The sequence below is a fragment of the Gadus morhua genome, chromosome 23, assembly GCF_902167405.1.
Source record: "Gadus morhua chromosome 23, gadMor3.0, whole genome shotgun sequence".
In the NCBI taxonomy this organism is placed as follows: Eukaryota; Metazoa; Chordata; class Actinopteri; order Gadiformes; family Gadidae; genus Gadus; species Gadus morhua.
Genome location: NC_044070.1, coordinates 10,093,443 through 10,115,465, shown reverse-complemented (window position 1 = coordinate 10,115,465; position 22,023 = coordinate 10,093,443). Strand labels below are relative to the sequence as shown.

The 22,023-nt window shown below is 43.9% G+C and overlaps 1 protein-coding gene across 6 annotated transcripts in view; it reads left to right on the top strand.

Moving 5' to 3' along the window:
* The window catches only part of slc4a2b (solute carrier family 4 member 2b), a 48,825-nt gene that overhangs the window by 6,268 nt on the left and 20,534 nt on the right, over nucleotides 1-22,023 (top strand). For 2 of the 6 annotated variants that reach the window (XM_030348760.1, XM_030348759.1), the window contains exons 2-3: nucleotides 3,441-3,495; nucleotides 12,305-12,491. In XM_030348760.1, the coding sequence (XP_030204620.1) occupies nucleotides 12,432-12,491 (60 nt within the window). In that variant the 5' untranslated portion in view covers nucleotides 3,441-3,495; nucleotides 12,305-12,431. Of the gene's footprint in view, nucleotides 1-2,644; nucleotides 2,794-3,258; nucleotides 3,496-12,304; nucleotides 12,492-14,775; nucleotides 14,830-22,023 lie in introns of those variants that run through there. The other 4 variants (XM_030348761.1, XM_030348763.1, XM_030348758.1 and 1 more) reach the window with 4 other exon arrangements.

The window sequence follows — 22,023 nt, the reverse complement described above, 5'->3', positions numbered from 1 at the left end:
TCACATCTTCCTCGGGGAGCCCAGTACGGGGCAGAGGCTCAGGGGAACCCCTCCAACCCGAGTCCCCCCCTAGTAGCCCGAGCCAACACGCCACCAGAGCTATTTCCAGCAGGAGGGCTTGTCGCCAGGCAGAACTATCAACACCGTCCAGTCACCATAGAGATCAGTAAACAGGGCAGCTGCATCAGAAACAGGACCTCGGGGTCCTGTCCTAGCCGGGCTCGGTCTCATCAGAGCCCGGCTGAAAGCTAGGGTTTCCCAACCTTTTTCCAATGGAGACGCCTAATTTGCCGCTGAACTCCTCAGAGATTTTTGGCTTAAAAGCTTTAGATATTTGTCGGTACATTTTTGATGTAAAATAGGATAAAGGTCCCTTTAACAGATTACGTAATACTTCATAGCCGCAAACACACTACTACTGAACTACTTCACTGTGCCGGATGTTGTTTGGGTTCAAACACACAACTATGTCACAAGGATAGGGCCACAAGCTATGGCTGCAACAATCACTTGTTTACATAGTCGTTAATCTAACGATTAATTTAGTTGTAAAGAGTAACCCAAGACAAAACTTATGTGTGTTACTATTTCTTTAAACCTACCCATTTATTTTATAATGATTTATGAGCCAAATCTTTCAATTTAACCGCAGCATTAACCAGCCAACGATGGTTATTTGTGCTTGAAAATGGATTATCATGTCCATCGAAAATATATGAATCGCATTGCTGCCGTATGAAGGTTTAGACCGACTGCTCCAGGCAGTGCTGCGCAGCCATCAACCAGCTGTCACTACTCTACACATCTACTAATGTACACATCAGCTATGTACTTAAAATTAATACTTACTCGTACCTATTCAAAGCAGTCCAGATGAACATCCTCTGAAGTGTATAGAAAGTTCTTTCTTGCATTATTTCAGATATCACGATACATTTTAGTATGCTTTTACTTAATGATAAGGATGATACAATATAACTCATGTTGAAGGGGAGTAAATAATATATAAATCTATTTTTTTTAAATTGTATTAATAGCATGTGCCATTTTTTCAAAACATTACAATTCCAAAACAGGAAGCTGAAGTTCACCACGTGAGTCAAAAAAGGGTGTTTTTCCAGATAAATATACCCCAGAGCTGGCCGTAGGTGGAGGGGGCAGGTACAGACTGTGACGCAGTTGAAACTATGCAGCAGAAAAGCAGAAGAAGAAATCCAGCTTTTTCCATTATTGCGTGGCCCAAGGACACGCAATACACTTTATGTGCATTGGTCACTGTTTAAAAACAGACTTTCCACACTACATTCTGATCAATCTTTATAGTCGCCTGTGTTTGGGTTGTGGATAATGCTATTATCAGATCAGGGTCTGGATAAAGAAATGCCTCAGGCTCAGCATGGATCTGCTGGCGAGCTGTGTGCGAGTGTTTACCCACAAAAATCTTGCGGGAGAGTCATGTGATGCCCACTGCGGGGCTGAGCTCATAACCGTCATCACAAATTTAGTATACACATTTTGTGTTTTTTTTTCCTGCTGAAGGGGAAAAATGTGCATATGGTATGCGGTATGAAATTTAAAATATTGTGTAGTCATCATTATTGACGGTCCGCTAACCTTGTTGGTCAAGGACTTCTCAACACTTAACTGCTATTCACAGAGAGAGAGAGAGAGAGAGAGAGAGAGAGAGAGAGAGAGAGAGAGAGAGAGAGAGAGAGAGAGAGAGAGAGAGAGAGAGAGAGAGAGAGAGAGAGAGAGAGAGAGAGAGAGAGAGAGAGAGAGAGAGAGAGAGAGACCAAACCGCAGGTCTATTTTCAACATGGGAAGAAAAATACCCATACTGTCCCAACCCTAGGCACTGTGGGCCACACACACCTAGCAAAATAGACATGCAAATCTTAAAATATATGTTCAGCTCAACTGTATGTGTTTACTTTGTTATGGGGAAGGACTTTGAGTACTTCAGAAAGCACAATCTAAATGTAAGTGTATAATATTTCCGTTACACTGGGATTATACAAGAACCAATTTAGCAACATTATAGCATCATGACGTAAATTAATACCCCCTGGATAGCTTTATCTGTTCACCACCAGACCGGGTGCTCACTCTCAGTGGCACCATCATCAAAGGCGAGGTAAACACTAAACCACAGACACACCCCTTGTCAGCCTGCCGTGGTGCATGCCAGTACTACACGTGTTCTCTAAGCCAGCGTGGAATGCCTGGTTACTTGGTCCAGTGCTAAGCAACACCTTTAGATTAAAGGACTGCCTTTGGTCCGCTGACTTCGCTATTGATTATTGTAGGGTTGTGTGTTGAACCGACGTCAGACGCTTAAATTATTTTCTGGATTTAGATAGTAGAATTATTTATTGATCTCTGAGCCATCGTCTACCACATCGAAAGGCTCTCCACCTCATCCATTCATAGCGTAGGATTAGGGTGTAATTGACTATGTGCTGCTAAGTCACTGATGTGTAATAGAATGCCATCAGCAGTTATTGAAAGCCTTTAAACTTAAGTACCAGGAGCTGAACATGGATTTCTGAGATTCTTTAGTTATTTGTTGTTTTCTGTGGTGTGGTTCTGTGGTTCCGACTATAGTTCTCTTCCACCACATCTTCTCAGAAGGGGGTGAGTTGGCAGCGGAAAGAGGAGGGCTGACAGGTTAATTTGGTGTTAACGTGGGGTTCCATTGGGTTGACACTGAGGATATTCAGCCAGGCTTTGGGACCATGTAGACAGCTAATAGGCAGCGATCTGTCATTGTCTTTGTCTGCAAGTGCAGGTTTGGTAAGTAGATGATGTTTCCTAATTCATATGAAAGAATGAAAGGATTTGAGTGAGTTGTGGCTTTGTTTGAATCTATTTCCTGGTTGCATAATTGCAGTGGTGGCAAAAACATTTGCGGTTCTCCTTTACCATACATGTGTATCAGTATCAATTTTGGTGTGAATCAGACATAAGTCAGAGCTTATCATTAACTAGCATAGTTAAATTGTAATATACTTTTACATAATTTCAATACATAGCTGTATTTACCTAAGGGGTGCCAAGGTTTGTCCAGAGATTTAGTCACAGGATGAGTCAACCGGTAATTTATATTATGTCAATCTCGTTTATTTGTGTGTGTGTGTGTGTGTGTGTGTGTGTGTGTGTGTGTGCGTGTGGGTTTATTGATTATTCTCCAAATCGGTGTTTGAGTCAGTGTATGAGTATGCTGACTCAGTGTGTGTGTGGTGGTCACATGGTCCTGTCAGCAGAGGGGAAGAGGAAGCCCTGAGGAAGAAGGCTGCTCTTATCACACTATGCTGCGCCTGAGAGGACACTCCGCTCTGCGAGCCGGCGTTTAACCTACCGCTCTCGATCTCTGTTTGCTTTGGTCTTGAACTCTGATCGTTGCTCACTCGCTCTCTCCCTCCCTCTCTTTCTCTCCACAGCAGAGTTCAGAGCTGCTCAGCGATGCCAGCGCTGCTCCGTCTTCAGTAATCCAAGGTAAGGGAGACACCGACCCAGCCGGTCCATAACCCTTCACAAGCTCCCCTCCCTTCTACTGGTCTCTTCCACCACCACCTGCTGACACTCGTTTACATGTTTTAATTCAGTGCCTTAAAATGATATGTGGAATGCAGACGGGGGGCTGTGTGTTTGTGTGAGTGTTGTTGTAAGGTGACTAAGGTAAAGTTGACTTTAGGAGTGATTACGATATTAATTTGCTCTGTATTTGTATGATGCATTTTGCTTAAAGATTGATGCTCAAAGATTCTCAAAATGTGATTCTCAAAATGAACATCTTAAAAACAATTAATTGCAACAGGTAAGCCTAATAACTGCCAGAAAGTTTATTTTAGAGGTTTTCTCACCAGTTGAACAGAAATGGGGTTGACATAGAGTGGCTGATGTTTTGTTTTGTGCTACCATACTCTAGATACCCTATTGCCCTACTCAACGTCCCTGGATGGAGGGATCTCCCTTCTGTATTTCTTCCCATCTCAGGGTCAGGGGGTTTCGTATAATGGGGGGCCCTTTGAGATTGGAACGCGTGGTTATGTGGAGTGGAGGCTGTGGAATAGAGGCTAAGGAGAGGTTTATGTGGAGTTGAGGCTGGGGAGAGAGGTTTATGTGGCGTGGAAGCTGGGGTAAGAGAGGTTGAGGTAGAGTAGAGGCTTGAGAGAGAGGTTGATCTGGAGCCTGGGGGAAGAGAGGTTGAGGTAGAGTAGAGTCTTGGGAGAGAGGTTGATATGGAGCCTGGGGGAAGAGAGGTTGAGGTAGAGTAGGGATGGGAGAGAGGTTGAGGTAGAGGAGGGATGGGGAGAGAGGTTGAGGTAGAGAAGGGATGGGGAGAGAGGTTGAGGTAGAGGAGGGATGGGGAGAGAGGTTGAGGTAGAGGAGGGATGGGAGAGAGGTTGAGGTAGAGAAGGGATGGGGAGAGAGGTTGAGGTAGAGGAGGGATGGGAGAGAGGTTGAGGTAGAGGAGGGATGGGGAGAGAGGTTGAGGTAGAGGAGGGATGGGAGAGAGGTTGAGGTAGAGGAGGGATGGGGAGAGAGGTTGAGGTAGAGGAGGGATGGGGAGAGAGGTTGAGGTAGAGAAGGGATGGGGAGAGAGGTTGAGGTAGAGGAGGGATGGGGAGAGAGGTTGAGGTAGAGGAGGGATGGGGAGAGAGGTTGAGGTAGAGAAGGGATGGGGAGAGAGGTTGAGGTAGAGAAGGGATGGGAGGGAGAATGGCGTGGGCCAGTGGCTTGGCAGAGGTTGATGTGGCGTGGAGGCTTGGGAGGAAGGTGGAGTGAAGGCTGGTGACAGAAGGGCGTGGAGTTGTTGAGGAGATTGGTCGACAGGGAGGAGAACTGGAACATGGCTCCCCAGGTCTGGGCTTGGTCCTTGTGTGTGTGTGTGTGTGTGTGTGTGTGTGTGTGTGTGTGTGTGTGTGTGTGTGTGTGTGTGTGTGTGTGTGTGTGTGGTTACCCACCGACCTCTCTTCCGCCCATCCATCTAACTTCTGGGTCAGGGTTATGGTTACCTTCTGTCATGCCTGGTTTAGAGGATTTATAAGCTTTGCTTATAGCAATGGTTTGCTAAATACCAGTTCCATTTCAAAGAGCAGTAATTCTTATTTTGCAGTTCTTCAAAGCACTCACTGCTCTGCTCACTGTGTGGGTACAACCATGCAGTCCTCTCGTCTACTTTGTATTTATTTTGTTTTGTGTTATGAGGACCTTTGCGTTTTCTTGTGCTAATGATAACTGATAATGCTTGTGCGGTCATCATCAAGTTGCTGCTCTATTTTCCTCTATGCTAAGGACATCAGCTCCTATCAATGGTGCCTGTCCTATGGATGAATGAATAGAGGGGGGTTGAAAGAAGGCAGCAGAATGGTGTTTGGGGTTAGATAAACCTGGTGAAGACGAGGGCACTCGATCTGCGGTGAGCAATCAGGCCACTATTGGCACCATGAATGGAATAACATTTCCTACACTCTGGCTCTACGCGTGTCTCACGAAATCTCCTCAGGAGAGAAGCTTCTTCGAGTCTCAATGAACCAAGCCCTGAGGTTTACTTTTTATTGCAAAAACATCCAAGACGAATGCTACTATTTTTGGTCAGGCATTTTTACAGGCAGTTTAAAAAGAGGCCCTTACTTAACTGTTTTTTAAATGATAGTTTGTGCTGGTCGCCCTGTGCGTGTGTCTGTGGTGTTGACTCGTAGGCAGCGCCACTTACTGTTCTCTCACAGACAGACCACAACAAGGGTCTGGTCTCCACGTGGACCGAATCCCGCAGCGTGGTCAGGGGGTAGGGGTTAGAACCTCCTTTTTAACCGCCTGTTCCTAGGCATTCTCTTGCTCTCCTACCCTCATTAGCTCGCTCAATTACTATCCTGCTCGCCCGCTCGCTCTCTCTGTCTCTCTTTCTTTGTCACTCGCCCTCGACCCACCCCCTGTGTTGGAATGTCATGAATTGTTTAAAAATACAAATCGAGCCAACGTTACGAGCCTGTGGTGTTGTTTAACTTGTGGGCATGTGGATTTAAATCCCACTTTAAAATACTTTTCACATGCTCTGTGTTATTCTAGTTTAGGTTGGTTGGAACAACACGGCCAGTCGAACAACACATTCTATCATTATCCACATAGTCGGTCTCCGTTGGATATTGAGGCATCCCGTCATCTACTACAATGCAGTTCCGCCACTGTTACAGAACCCTTTTTCAGTATAAAAGGTGAAGTTATCATTGTTATTTATTTTTGTACTTTTTTTTTACATCAAACCGTATCTCAGAAGTGAGGTTGCCTATTTATTTTCATTCAGTACATTTTTCAGACGTGCCAATTTAAGTGTAAATCCTTAATTGGCAATTGGGCTCAGAGTCTCCCGGTATAGCGTCCTGGTAGACGGGAGCATGTGAAGGTTGTGGGACCCAGTAGATGGGAGAGTTCCCTGGACAAACGTCACCAGAGATGCTGGGCCGAGATAAATTCCCAACTTGACCTACGATTGAACGCACCAAGTCGAACCCCGAGCAGGGGGTCCGAGGGAGGTCAACCTTCTTGAAGGATTATTGCCAAATCTTTCAACGACCGGGAGAGGGATAATACTCTAGGCCTAGCCATTCATACAAACAAAACCACGATGGCCACAAGATCTTCATCAGCATGGATATGTCCACAGAGCTGTACCCAAAGTGCAAGAAATGCGCTGCACATTTAAGATAAGATAAGGACATAATGTTCTGTTCAGAAGAAGAAGCAGCAGCCAAATTCATGGAGTGCATCGTAACAAAATATCGAGAGGGACTTGTCTTCACCTTGATTCTCGTCCAGGGGCTTTGAAAATAATCTTTTAACCCAGCTGATAGCATAATGTTTGGGAGTGCTTCCACTGTGGCCTATTTCATTTAAGCAACAGACTGCCTTGAGCTCTGGACGTTGTTCAATGTTTAGCTCTAATTCATTCCAATGCTTATCTTGTATTTTTCTTTGTATTTTACGTCTACAAAGATATCTGGTACACTGGATTTAGGCGTCTACAGGCCAAATATGAAAGAGGGAAAGAAAGTGCTCCCCTGGGTGAAATAGAATAGGGTTTATTTTGAAGTCCTTACACTATATACTTAAAGGTGCCATGACATGCTGTTTTATGGATGCTTTAATATAGGTATTAGGGGGCCACTAACACAGTATTCAAAGACGTTCCCGAAATGGTGCAGAGTTACAGCCACTCCGAGCCAGTCGCACATTGAGCTTCCCCCAAATGCGCTGTTTTTGTGTCTGTAGCTATAATGCAAATGAGGAGGAGCGAGGCGGGTCAAGGAGGAGGGTGGGGGTGTGGCTCTGAGCAGCTTGCAGCCACGGTACCATGCGCTCTGTTTACAGTGGATGCATCGCAATGGCGAGGCGCACACAGCCTTTAGCCGTGTCCTGTAAATATTCTAGAACACACGGGAGTCCTGGAGCTCTATATCTAAATAATATCATATAGCCTACATAGATATCTATATCATAATATATATTATCACGGCAAAAAGTTGTGTGAGCCGATATTATGAATCTCAAACGACCGCGTTGGGTTCTCTGATGTTCCTGGTTCTTCAACGTCCACATCAATGTGAAGTAGACTGAACCGCGACAAGGAGGAGAAGGGGATTGTTGCCGGGCAGCGCTTAGGCACCTCTGCGTTCCTGGTAGTGTTTCATCGACCAATCACGAGGTGTTTTGAAAGGCATACAGGGTTTCGCAAGGCATACTACGAAGCACAGTCGCAAGGCATACTATGCTTTCCTTCCTTAATGGCAATTTTACCTCTCTAATTAGATTTAGCAATCATGGAGCCCCCACTTGGCTAACGTTAGTTCTATGCTACCCGTACTTACTACTAGATCTTATTTTGAAACTTCTGTTTGAGAAAATCGGGTTCGGTGTTGACAGTGAAAGTTAGTTAGTCGGTTTATAGAGTTTCCGTTGTCCGGTTATTACCGGTCATTGACCCGGGAAAAAATTAGGGAGACCGGAATTTCTTAATGTCCCCGGTCAGAAAGACCAATATAAATAATTCCTTGCACAATTTGAATTCTGTTTAAATATGCTACAGTGGTAGCACAGAAATATTATAGGCCTTTATTACACGGGTCTTCTCAATGCCTTGGAACGCTCCGTTCACTTGCATGGTAGTAGTCCGGTAACTTGTCAACCCCAGCGTCTTCGGTTGCTAAGCGACATCAACGTCTTTGGCGGACTATTTCACTGCTGATCAACACTACGAATGCTGGTAACGAATAAATTGTAAAAAGACACACCATGTGAAGTTATTTTCCAAATAAGATTTGAAAAACTTTGGGAGTTTATTTACAACACTAATTACATGGTTTTTGAGTAGTACACTTTGACATTTTAATCCAGTTCAGCGAGAAAGGCGACGAAGAATAAGAAGGGGCGGGCCAGGAAGAGTAAGGGGAGGAGCTTACTGCAGTGTGACGACATAGGAAACCACATTCCAAATCAGCGCGCTTGAGCCTCAGTTTTTTTCAAAGGCGAGCAGAACACCTAGTGCTCGTTTTACACCGAGCGCAAGTTTTAGCCACTTGGGGACCATAGGCAGGCTAGGGGAACTCATATTTATGTTAGAAAACCTCATTAAGTGAGATTTCCATGCCATGGCACCTTTAACAAACTGGCCCAGGATTGGGCTAACAATAAGCCGCAACATATAGGCTTCTCTCAGGAAAGAAGGACGTCTTGTTCTTTTTTCTTCTCTCCTGTTATCTTTGTGATACATAAGTAGGCCTAAACATCTAAAATTGTTTTATATTCTCTCACAAGTAACACATTAATGCTAAAATGTTATTTCCATGACTATGATTACGTATGTTGACCGTGTATGCTGCTTCTCTTCATGAAGGAAACCTAGAAGAAATTGGAGCATGCAACACTTTTAACCTCAGGTGGAACTGATAAAAGCTATCCCCTGAAGGCAAAGGTTTGCACATTGAGTTTTACAGGTGCTTTCTAAAACAGATTATGTTCATTCAAGGACATAATTTAGTCAGCTTTTAAAATATGTAATAAACCGAGTCCCCTACGCTGGCCATCATCACCCTCTTAAAAAGATTGATAAGGATCCGCTACTCTGCATCGAGAATGTTGACCATAAAATGATTTAAATACAGTGGCTGGATACAGTTATACAGGGTCTAATGCCCCAGAACAGAGAAGGTTCATGAGAGGTAGGTTATCCTCAGACAACCTTCAGAGATTTTGAAATGTGATTGCATAAACTCATAATGTCAACTCTCCCATGCTGCTAGCAGCAATATAATGGATGTACTAAGCCATTTCAATTCTGGTCCAGTATTCATGTCTTGGATCACACAGTTTTACAGAAAAAGCATCTGGGCTGATATCTGACCCTCTCTGTCTGGGAACAGGCACACCACAGGGATGCCCGCTGTCCCCCCCCATATTCTTACTACCATTAGATTGTTGAAGTTTATGTTGATTTTGAGAAAAATATTGAAGAGGAATAGTGGTTACAGATTGTTTGAAAACGACACTATGGCTCAGACAACTAGAGACACACGCTCTTACAATTAATGATGCTACATAGAACATACAGAAAAACTGTCTCTGTCAACTTGGTAACTTCAATGTCGGTGATGCAATCCAAAGGAAATTCAGTAATCTTCAGCAAACATTTCTGCAAATGTTTTTTTCAGGTTGCGAAAGATAGATAGATAGATAGATAGATAGATAGATAGATAGATAGATAGATAGATAGATAGATAGATAGATAGATAGATAGATAGATAGATTTGGTAATATCAAGCAAGTAGAAGAAGCTATTCGGTCTTAATTATTCTCTCCACAATTGCATTGACGGCTCCCTCTTCTTACATCAACACACTCATTTTTACTATTGTGTCTAGTGTCAAATTTATAGCATCTCCTGAACCCTCCCGTTTCCTTGACCTGTCAGCCATTTTGTTTGTTGTTAACGTCAATATCAGAGAGATGGTTTAGCCCCTCGTAAAAGTAAAGGATCTAGGAGGATTCAGATTACAGAGCCTGTCCAATTGAGTAAGTAGATGGGTGCTGTGGTCGTCCTCTGTAGTCGAGTATGAGCTGATGTGGTCCAGAATGTCACCTCGTTCTGATTGGTCCTCCCGGCAGGCCTCCTAATGGTCCCACACAGTCCAGGAAGAAATCTCTCATTGAGCTGTGTGGCAGACGTGGCAACTGAGCGAAGACTTGACCAAGGTCATCAAAGGAATTGTGATTCGGAAAGGCTTGACTTTGATAGCGGCCTCCGTGGAGTTATGCTACCTTTCCAGATAACATGATCCATGGTTAGAGGGTGCAGATACAATTTGTTGTTCTTTGTTCATTCATAGGAAAGGCCATGAAGTGACAAATTTAACTAGATGGTGCATTTTCTGAAAAGACTGTGATTGCATTCTCGATGGTCATGCAAACACTCATATTTTATTTGATTTTTATGCATCAGCTTAAAACATTTTTGTCAAAGTATGTCTAGATGTCAATATATATATGTATATACTTTTGTTTTCACTGTTCTGTTCCATGTGCATAAACTAACAACCGATGATTCTGTGATATCTATTTAACCCAGCAATCATGCCGCCACTTATCATTCTGCCAAGAAAATATGTTGTTATCATTGTTCTAGGTTATAATGTACTTCATATCGGTCGGCTGGAGTGACATGATGACATTGCTTGAGCTTTGAAGCCTGATCATATTTCCGCTCTACATTCGTTTTTCTTATGTCTGAAAGTATTGGAGAGGAAATGTAATCTGTAATAAGCTTGTGTTCGACTTCCATCTGAAGGTTGAATTGACTTAACTAAAAATAACATGCCCTCCACTCTTCCCTTATTTTCCTTAAATGTAAAAATATATTTGTAATATATTTATTAAAATGCGTTCAGTCATGCTTTTGTTGCTATAATGAGTTGTAGCAAACTTCAAGGAATCAATTTTTTTAATATGGATGAAATTTTAAAAGGTTTTGCCGCTTAATTGCAAGGAAAAAATTTAACCTTAGGGAAGGTTGCCGTAATTTGTTGTCCTGATTCCCTTCCCTGAAATACTCGTGGCCACAGCATATTGGGCTCTTGATGTCCAATAAGGTGTGGGATTTCGTGGTCTTAAAGCCCTCTTGTAAAACATCCAGGGGGAAACAGCACACACAGCCACTTATGGCTCAGCACCCAGTTGATAGTGGCCATGTTATATCAGAACTCTTATCTGTCTGGTCTGTTAATGACGTTGGTGGTGGGCCTGAGGAGCTACTGCTGCCTGTCTAGATCACTGACCCAATGGACCTGCGGGTGTAGATTACGTCTTGTCGTTTGTAGCGCTGTGACATTGGGCTGTGACCAGTGCCACCACTTGGTAAACACATTTACATCAAATACTTTAGCAGACACTTTGATCCAGTGACTTACAAGTGAGGCTGAGAGCAATCAAAGTATACAGTGTCATCTGTACTGGCGTGTCCACAAAAAACTCACAGTGAGATGTGTAGTCTTGGCCAGTTGTTCTGTTTATTTGGGCCGAGGTCCACCATGCTACTGGCTCCTCATCCAGGGCCACCGTCTTGGAACAGTCCTCCTTAAATGGCATCCCTGGAGGCCTAACATGAGCCTGTAATGGCTCCTAACGGCATTACAGAAAACGTTATGGGTATTTACTTTCGTTAGAAGACCTTAGGATTGATTCCTTCCCAGAACCTGGTCAATACATTCAGTGGTGTTCTTGAACACTCTGTGTTGTTGAGGAGTCCTTTGACATTCAATGATTGTGCAGTCCTGGAATACTGTAGGCTTTGTTGTCCTTGGCACGAAGAACGCCTTGGCGCCTTCTCCGGTTTCATTGACACGGAACTGTTGTGCATCATGAAGACAATGCCATTATATGTCTGCCCATTTGGCACCTAGGCACTCCTAGCATCTGCGTGTGTGTGTGTGGTGATGGGGGGGGGGGGGGGGGGGGGGGATCATGTCATGTGGGCCTGTGAAGCCCTCTGAGAATAGAATATTGATTTAAGCGCCGTACAAATATGTGTCTTGATTTGCACACAAAGCATTAGGACATACTCCCTCAATCATTAAGACAATTTTATAAGATCAAACCAGAGTCCTTCTGTGTTTTGTCTTGCCCCAGTATACTGGTAATCTTGGTAGCAAAGCACATTACAGATACTGAGCACCAAATATGTGTTGTTGTGTTATTGGATCATAGTGATTTAATCTGTATCGACCTGTATTGAAGTCTTTGCTTTTCTTCCTAGGTTATGCTGCCCAAAAGCTGCCTGAGTCCCAGTGAGAAAGAGAAGGGCTAAAGTCACACCGATCCAGAAGCTTACAGAACTCCATCACTTCTGCTCCTGCTGCCCCACCCCTCCATCCTGCAGAGACATGTCAGACCCAAGCCTTCCCCAGCCCAACACCCACGCCATGACGTCTGTCATCCACAGTGTAAGTTCAGAACCAGACCAACCCATACCAGACCTGGGCCAGGTCTACATTATGTAACAAAAGATAAGCAATTATTAGTAAGCTTCAGTGTATTTCACGGTAGCTACAGTATTCCATGGCAGGCCAGACCCAGGTTATTATGATGCCAGATGCAGGCTTTGGCTAGATGGTTTGAACACATTATTTAAATGGGCTCTCCAGTCTCCAAAGCTAGTTGGATATGGCATTTAGATAACCAGTGTGGCTAGATTTGATTGGTGCATGAATCTGGTTGTTTGGATTGGTGATTGATTCTGAGCCAAACAGTAAACAACAATGGCTCGGGCTCTAAACAGTTGACTAGCATCGTGGGAAGCACTGAAATCCGTTATTATAAGATCAGATGTTCTTTATTAATCCCAGATGGAAACCTAACCCATATTGCAATCCATGCTGGCGAGCCCATTCCTGCAAATAACACAATCAAAAGTCGACATATCCCCCGACTGCCTGCTCCAGTGTTGACTGATATCCTAATGGTTGGCGTTTGGAGGAGGTTCTTGGGGGGAGGTCACTGAAACAGGAAGTCCTCTGGGTTAGGAGAGTCTTTTGTAATGCTGAGGCTCCACAGCTGTTGAGCACCACACCAGGCCTTACTGTTGCCTGCCACACTCTGTCTCCCCCCCGCCCTCCTCTTGGCACACCCCCACCCCCCGCTACCATGCTGGATTTATGCTGTCTCAGCGCTCTCTTGCTAGTCTGGCATCACATTGTGTGTTTTGGTTTGTTTTTGCTGTTCCTTGTAGAAATCTGGGCTCTGTATAGCCACCGAACACACACACACACACCAGACCACACACTCTGGCCCCCAGAGTAATGTGGAAGAGTGCCAAGCTGGTCAAAGGTCGTGCAGTTCACCGCCTTTCTCTTTGTTTATTTCAGTTTTGTTATTTTAAATAAATCTGAGTTTGGGACAAACTGCTGCTGCCTCGCAGACAGTGCGGTCGGGATAAGACGCTTTGTTTGTTAGGTTCAGCCGTTGAACACAGCACATGGTAGACATGAGAGGAAGAGGGCAGTGAAAGAAAGCAGCTCTCCTCCTCTGCAGGTTTCAGATTGTAGTCTTCAGATGAGTGGTTATGTTGTCTCACCGAGGTCTGTCGAGCCATCCTTCTGTCTGGAAGCAGCGACCAGACAGGAGCAGTGCATAAAAATAAATCTTCAAAAGATGTTTGACCTTTTATGGTAACGTTACAAGCAAATACATGCATACAAAAAAGACTGTACCAAACAGAATTCATTGACACAGTTGGTTAAATAATTTTAGGGTTGGTGAAGGAAGCCTATAATATAAATGCAGGTTAGGAAAGTATACAGTTATATATGTTCAAGAACGGGCCTTCGTACATGTGGATAATTATAGAACTAGAACTTACTTAACATAGAAATCTGGTATATTCTAGAACTATGGAGAGCCAGCAACTCGTGTTCCACCCAATCAGCCGGCAGCAGCTTGGATACAGGAAGTGCCAGTTTTCACTGACCTTGGCATTTTGGTTAGCATCCAGTGAGTTACTTCCTGTCTCGGCATTACTCAATCACATGGTCATCAGGGCAACCAGAGCGCTTCTCAGAGACCGGCAAGCCGACCATGAAGTGGATAATCAGCCTGATAAGTAGGACGATTTCATGTCCTCGGTTTACTGGCTTTGGAGTGACATGGAAGTCATGTCTTTGTGTCATATCATGTGATGTTAATGTAAATCATCGTTATGTAGGCCACTTCAAGCCTGCAAATATTGAACAACTAAATTACCTGGGGCCTGTATCTAATATTTACCAACTCAGACATCAATACGGCTCAATTGTTAATGTCTTATTAATCTCAATAGGAATGTTTGACAAAGTGACAAGAAATATTTATTTTCATTTAAGTGTCATAAATAAAAAGGTTTTGTGTAAACATGCTCCACAGAGCGCAGAGAGTCGATTAAACTGCATGAGAAAACTTTCCCAATCATTTATTTTGTCCCAGAGCTTTCTCTGCTCTGGGTTAATAATTATCTCCTTAACAACAATGTGTATGTACTAGTTCATGCACAGTTCAGATAACACTGTTTGGATTTCTGAACATCAATTATTTGGAAATTTGGGCGATTTGCTGATTCCAAGGAAGCGACCCAGGTCACGTGACGGGAGAAAAGGGGAGGGACAGAGATGGGGTGGAGAGACTATGGCCATGGTCAACTGCTCTTATGAATAATTCCAAGGTTTCACAGAGAAAAGGCAATCCGTGTGTCTTATATTTAGCCAAGGATTGATGTGTGACAACCTGATGGATTTTCTGTACACACCGGAGGTGAGTTTGCACAGTTCCACCTTAACCAACTCCACATAGCTGAAATAGCTTTCTGATCAAGGTAACACCCACATGGTGTAGTTGGAGCCTGCTATACCCAGCTCTCAACCAGCTGGTGCCCTATTGGTTTGGCCTGTCAGCCATATTATTTAATAGCAATGACCTGTTTTAAGATGACTTAAAACCTTCAACATTAACCTATAATATCCTCTGATTTGTAGTTAATCTAGTAGCAGATTTGTTTAGCTGCTTACGTTCACATTTTGCCATTTAATCAACACTTTTATCAGATGTGACTTACAAGTCAGTCTGTGAACAATTTAAGTATACAATCAAGATTGGAGTGCCACAGAAAAGGTTGTGCTCTTTGTTTCAAACTACTAGTAAGTTTCAAAAGAATAGCTGGCCAAGGTCATTGCTTCTGTGGTAGAAAGATACTTTCTGAATAGCTTCTGGATTCCCCAACGGTGATAAAGCTCAGTAAAGTTTGTCCTAGACTACTGGCGCTGAAACATCCAAAACCGGCAAAGCTGTTGGGTTCCAACCATGCGGTATATACCGTTGGCTCAGACCCCACCAGCGCAACACTATCTTTGTCTTCCTTTAATACATCACTGATTACTGGTAGTCATTGGCGCGATGCTGGTCGCACCTATCTTAAAGAGTAACCAGCAGCGTTTATAGTTCATATCTACGTTACTGGTCTTGGGTGCATGCTGGTCCTTTTCTGTGTATCAAGGAGTCCAATGCTGCAGACAGCGAACCTTTACTTTGACTCATTAAACGATCTCCTTACCAGTATAGGACTTAAAATCACTGCATCACATTATCATGTAGTAGTTATGCTTTTTTTGTCATTGTTTAATCATTATTGTTGGGATGATTTTTCATTATTGGGTGTCTCCGTTTTGTTTGAAACTGCCACAGGGTTTATCGGGCGAGTGGCATAAGTTTTTTTTTTTTGTATTTTCTTGGATGCATCATGGTACATGGTACATGGTACAAGCCCTTTAGCTATGTCCGGAGGGAACCTGAGTAAAGCCAGATTAGGATCTTCATCCGCTCTGTCTCTCAGATCATATGACCTACAATCATTGTGTCCCTATACTTTAAGAAACCAACTTGATTCCCTGACAAGACTTGTTTTCCAGGGAAAACGGATGTTGGAGCAGGAGTAGCAGGCATCAGAGTAGGATGTGTATTGATCGGTGGGAATATTTTGGCCAATCGCTCTGAGTAGTTTGATTACTTAAGCCTGTGACTGTGGTGACGAAGGATCTCGTCAACCGTTCAGTCCTGCACCACAGCGAGATAAAACGTCCACTGTGGCTGCTTCTCTGAGCTGACAGGATGTTTTGGAGGGGATGACTGACATTACCCATAAAAGTGGGCACTTGCCACCACTGACTGGTGAAACCTGCGTAACATTTTTCTGCACACGTCAAAGGACCCAAGCCTCCTTAGGTAGAAGAGCTGGCTGTGCCCCTTTCGGTATTTTACTCAAAGGACTTGTACGTTTGTACCACCTCAATGTCTACCACTTGAATGTTCACTGGCTGAATAGAGAGCTTAGACCTGAATAAACACCTCTGTTGAGTCCCAGTGCTGCATCATTGCCGGTTTTCTAAGTGTTTTTCTAAACGTACAAGAAGTTTGAACTTAATAGCAATCCGCCGACTTCCTCTTGATGTTGAACAATTGGGGGGGTGTGATACCTGGGTAAGATGGCCCACAGACCTGTTTTGGGGGATTGGTTATTGTAACTGCAAGACGAAAGAAGGGCTATTTGATGCTAATACCAACCCATCAGTATATCCATTGATTAAGTCCTTAAGACCAGTAGGAGAATAGAGAGCGATGTTTTGCAGGAAGGGGGATGAACACAGGATGAAGCAATAAAATATTTACCGTCTGATCGTCTAACAGTGGGGGTCAGAGACAGAGATCTGGCAGGGAGGGGGATGAGGGAAGGGCAAATGCGTCCTCGCCCATTTGAACTGTTCGGTGATTAATAGATTGTTCTTCAGAATCTCCAGGGCTAGGTCACTACTGTAGCAGCGATAACAATATCTCAAGGGGCCGTAATCTCATCCCACTTTACTATTGGACAAATCTTAATCACACAGCATAAAGTTTATAAGACGATAACTGCACAAATCTAGCCTCCCTTTACCTCCTTTTTAAAAGCCCCAGGGTCTTCATATTGAGTGAAGTGCCACCGGTCTGTAGCCGTTTCGCTCGTCCATGAGCCCTACTTTTTAATTGAAGAAGATGCATTAGTCAGGTCAAGGTGCATTTGCCAAGTCTGTTGTCCCAAATAGACCATAGAGCCGAGACTCGATGTTCAATCGTTTACTTGTGGGCTCCTGCAGGGTACCCCAAAAACCAGCCCCATGCCGCTGCATAGTCGACTTTCATCTTGTCACTCATGTTACTCTATGTTGATCTCTGTCCCATTGAGTGTTACTCACTCCCAGTATGTCCCATTATGTTATTAATCCATCACAAAACACAGTTTATCAAAACACATGACAAGGTGGGGGCGATCGGATACCTTCCAAACATTGCCGGTTTTCTAAGTTAAACATACCAAAAGTTTGAACTTAATAGCAATCCGCCGTCTTCCTCTTGATGTGAAACAATTGGCGGGGTGTGATACCTGGGTAAGATGGCCCACAGACCTGTTTTGGGGGATTGGTTATTGTAACTGCAAGACAAAAGAAGGGCTATTTGATGCTAATACCAACCCATCAGTGTCTCCATTGATTAATTCCTTAAGACCAGTAGGAGGTTAGAGAGCTATGTTTTGCAGGAAGGGGGATGAACACAGGATGAAGCAATAACATATTTACCGTCTGATCATTTAACAGTGGGGGTCAGAGACAGAGATCTGGCAGGGAGGGGGATGAGGGAAGGGCAAAAGCATCCTCGCCCATTCGAACTGTTAGGTGATTAATAGATTGTTCTTCAGAATCTCCAGGGCTAGGTCACTACTGTAGCAGCGATAACAATACCTCAAGGGGCCGTAATCTCATCTCACTTTACTGTTGGACATATCTTAATCACACAGCATAAAGTTTATAAGACGATAACAGCACAAATCTAGCCTCCCTTTACCTCCTTTTTAAAGGCCCTTAAGATAACTTAAAGGTGCTTTCACTCTTAAACATCCGTATTCTTATCATGAAATGTACACAGTATTGAAAGCATTGTTTATATGTAGTATTTAATGAAATACAATATGTATATTGCTTTAATAATTTATTAATTAAAGATTAATTAAAGATGAATTAAGATAACGTTCCAGCCTTCCCAGTATTTGATTCCCCAGGAAGCTAGATAATAGATTAGGGCTCCGCGGATTGGCTGAGGTAAGAAAACCAAACAGGAAGAGAAATGAGAAGCGCAAACACAAAACACTTAAGTCCACCTCGCTTTTTCCTTCTTCTGAAGTCATCATACTGCTTCTAAACAGTCCATGTTCCCTTACTTTGTATGAGACCAAACATGGGCATCCATTTGGTGTCTTGAGTGTTTATAGTCGAGAAAGGAACAGGGCTCTTGTAGTATTGCATCATGGACGACGACCACACACCCTCCCTCCTCTCTCTGCTGGTGTCCCCACAGGCTGAGTCTGCAGAATGAGAGGATTGAGACCTAGCTGTCAGGGTAATCTCTCAGGTCACTTCCCTCTCACACACACTCAAACACATACTGACTCGCCCGCTCTCGTCCCCTATAGAGGACATACATTCTCTCTGTCCCTCTACTCTATCGAGGACATTCAGTCCCAGCGGGACAGATATGTACAGCTGACAGTATTTCATTTGTTATTTTTAGAAACATACTTCACAACCAACGGGCCGCTACCGAGCCCTGGACCATTGGTCATCAGCAGTGCTTAATTTGTCCAGTGGGAGCTCCCGGAGCGCTGAGGACGGGGGGGGGGGGGGGGGGGGGGGCCAAAAACACATTTTTGGTCACATTATGTTATTTGTGTCGTTCAGCTACGGACTTCATTGAGGGTTTCATTCCATCTATACACGGGTGTACGCCTGCAGCACGGGGCGCCAAAGTACCTATTCCTCACGCAATGTTATGTCGTACTTCATTGATTACCGCTACGCAGCGCATTTTCTTTTTATACTGCTCATGGCGGAGCTGGCGGAGCGCACGTCGGAGCTGGCGGAGCGCACGTCGGAGCTGGCGGAGCGCACGTCGGAGCTTCCGGAGCGCGCGTCAGAGCTTCCGGAGCGCGCTCCCCCTTGCTCCCCCTCAAATTAAGCACTGGTCATCAGCCTAAAGAGATTTAGAAATGAAGAAAGATAAATATTTCTCTTCAATTATCATTTTTACAGTCTATTTATATTGTACCAGATTGAGCCGCACAGTGAGGCACTTGGTGTCCTAAGCCCAACTAAGTTGCCCAAATGAAGTACTTTTGAATAGACAGGTTCCCGGGCAACGACACAGCAGATAGCCATGTGCAACCAGGGGGCAGAAAGCATAGACAACAGACCGACAACAGACAACAAGGAAGGGCTTGTTGTGATGTCAACTGCAATAATCACAAAAGCAAGTGATAGAAAAAGTTTAACATGCCATGAGGTTCACTCCCTTTAATGACACCATGCAGTCAGGATCTTAGCATCTAGGATCTGTGCATGATCTATGCAGTCAAACTATAGTGATCGATTCAGTGATATTAGGAGGACACTACAGACAAAAATTAGCTACGTAAAATGAACTTGCAAATGAAAGACAAATCAAAACTTTCTCCTTTGGAAAAAGCTTTTTATCATTCCATTTTCAGGCTATACAAGGAAAAGTGTAATACAATGCAGTTTAGACATTGATAAAAATTGCTGTAGTGGCTAATGAACTTTAAGGTAACAAAGAGGTTTATTTCCCATGGTGCAGCCAGCCATATTTGTAACAAGAAACTCACGCATTGGATGCCCTTATGCACCAGAAATGAATATGTCTGAATAAAGGTATTTCAAGACCTCAAGAAGTTTCTGTTACTATGCAGTTTGTGTTTGCTAAACACAGTGCAAGGTCATCCATATATGGTCATGTCCTTGTGTATGTAATTCTCTTTCATCCCAATAAATCACATGCTCTGACATAAAAAATTAACATCTGGTGTCTCTGGCTGTCGCAGGCCGGTGGTGAGCTTGTCAAATCCCCTGGCCGTGAATATTTCACATTTGCATACTGGGCCACCGTAACATAAAGGTGGAGGATACCTGGTGTACTGTATCGGTTCTGATCTGCACAGGGTCAGATACAAACACTCTACGTTAGGAAAAGTCACATGTTGCTGAAGTCTCTTGTAAGTAAAGTCACCTCTATCAGTAAAGTAAAGTCACCTGAGGGTAAAGTAAAGTCACCAGTGGGAAAAGTCCCCTGTTAGAAAAGTCAGTTAAGTCTCCTGTTAGTAAAGTCAGAGACAGAGATCTGGCAGGGAGGGGGATGAGGGAAGAGCAAATGCGTCCTCGCCCATTTGAACTGTTAGGTGATTAATAGATTGTTCTTCAGAATCTCCAGGGCTAGGTCACTACTCTAGCAGCGATAACAAAATCTCAGGGGCCGTAATCTCATCTCACTTTACTGTTGGACATATCTTAATCACACAGCATAAAGTTTATAAGACGATAACTGCACAAATCTAGCCTCCCTTACCTCCTTTTTAAAAGCTCCTTTTTTGAAGAAGTTGTATTAGTCAGGTCAAGGTGCATTTGCCAAGTCTGTTGTCCCAAATAGACCATAGAGCCAAGACTCAATGTTCAATCGTTTACTTGTGGGCTCCTGCAGGGTACCCCAAAAACCAGCCCCATGCCGCTGCATAGTCAACTTTCTCCTGTTGAGTAAAGTCACCTGTAAGAAGTTTCCCTGTACGTAGAGTCACCTGGAGGTCAACTGTAGGGCCCCTGTTACGCTGCCTCACATGATCCCTCAGACACTACACACACTATACACATTCATGTACACATGCGCATATACGGCATACGCGTACTCATGCACACACATGCACACATATGCACACACACACTCCCTCTGCCAGCCCCACCGTGTCCCCAGGCCAGTATTGTGTCCTTCAAGGCTGATTGACCCAGAGCACAGCGGTCAATATTTGGGCTTGATGTCGCCAAGTGGAAACGCGAACGGCATGCAGAGCCGACAAATAGTGTGTTTGTTTGAACAGCTCTTGTCCTTTTCAAGCGACGTGTGTGTGTGTGTTTTCAAAGTGAGCATGAAAGAGGTGTTTATTCTGTCCAGCGTGACGGCTGATAGGGTCCTGATTACATTGGTCACGAGGGTTTGATAAGCGCTGGTAGCTAGCACCGCCACTGGCTAGCACCGCCGCTAGCTGCTCTTAATAGAATCGGCCTGATTCCCGCGGCACTGTTGCCATGGTAGTCAGCCGCTGACACCTTGTCATCGCCGCAAACGCTGCCCTGAATCCCGTAAGCACACACCAGCATGAGCCAGGTAAGTCGACTCGCTCACCTGCTTTGAGACAAATCGGTGAATAATGATTATTCAATTAAGGTGAATTATTGTTGATTTTGTCACTCTTTTTAATTGCTTGGTTGTTTGTCAGCCAGCTGGCAAGTCGACCAGGGCTTGTTCAACAAGTAGTGTGTTCCCCTCTCTCAAGATTTCTCACACGTCTTTCCCATGTCTGGAGATTTACCGTGAAACCCTTATCTGTGAAGCAGTTAAACTGCATGACAAAGACTGCAGTGTACAGGAGACGAGAGGGTAGTGAACAGGAGACAATCACCGTAGTGTACAGGGGCTGAGGATGGGAGTGAATAGCAGTGTAGGTGATGGGTTTTGAATGACAACTAAATAAGATAAGATAACCATTCAACAAGATGTTGAATGGTGAGATTGTGGTTTAAGGATATTAAATTTATGCCTGGGGATTTAGATTGTGTAAATAATGATGATCGCTAATGTTCTCTTCTTGGATTAGATTAAATGATTCTTAAATTTAATTATTCATCCCCGAAGAGAATACATTTTTGTTACCACAGATCTTCTAAATGCTCACACTACTTTGGTCAAACAATGGCTGTGAAAAGGGCACTTAATACCTGGACATACCCTCAAGCTCCGGTTACATCCAAACTGATAATCGCGTACTGGTACTCTCGCTAGGAATCCCGCTCACGGTAAAGGAGA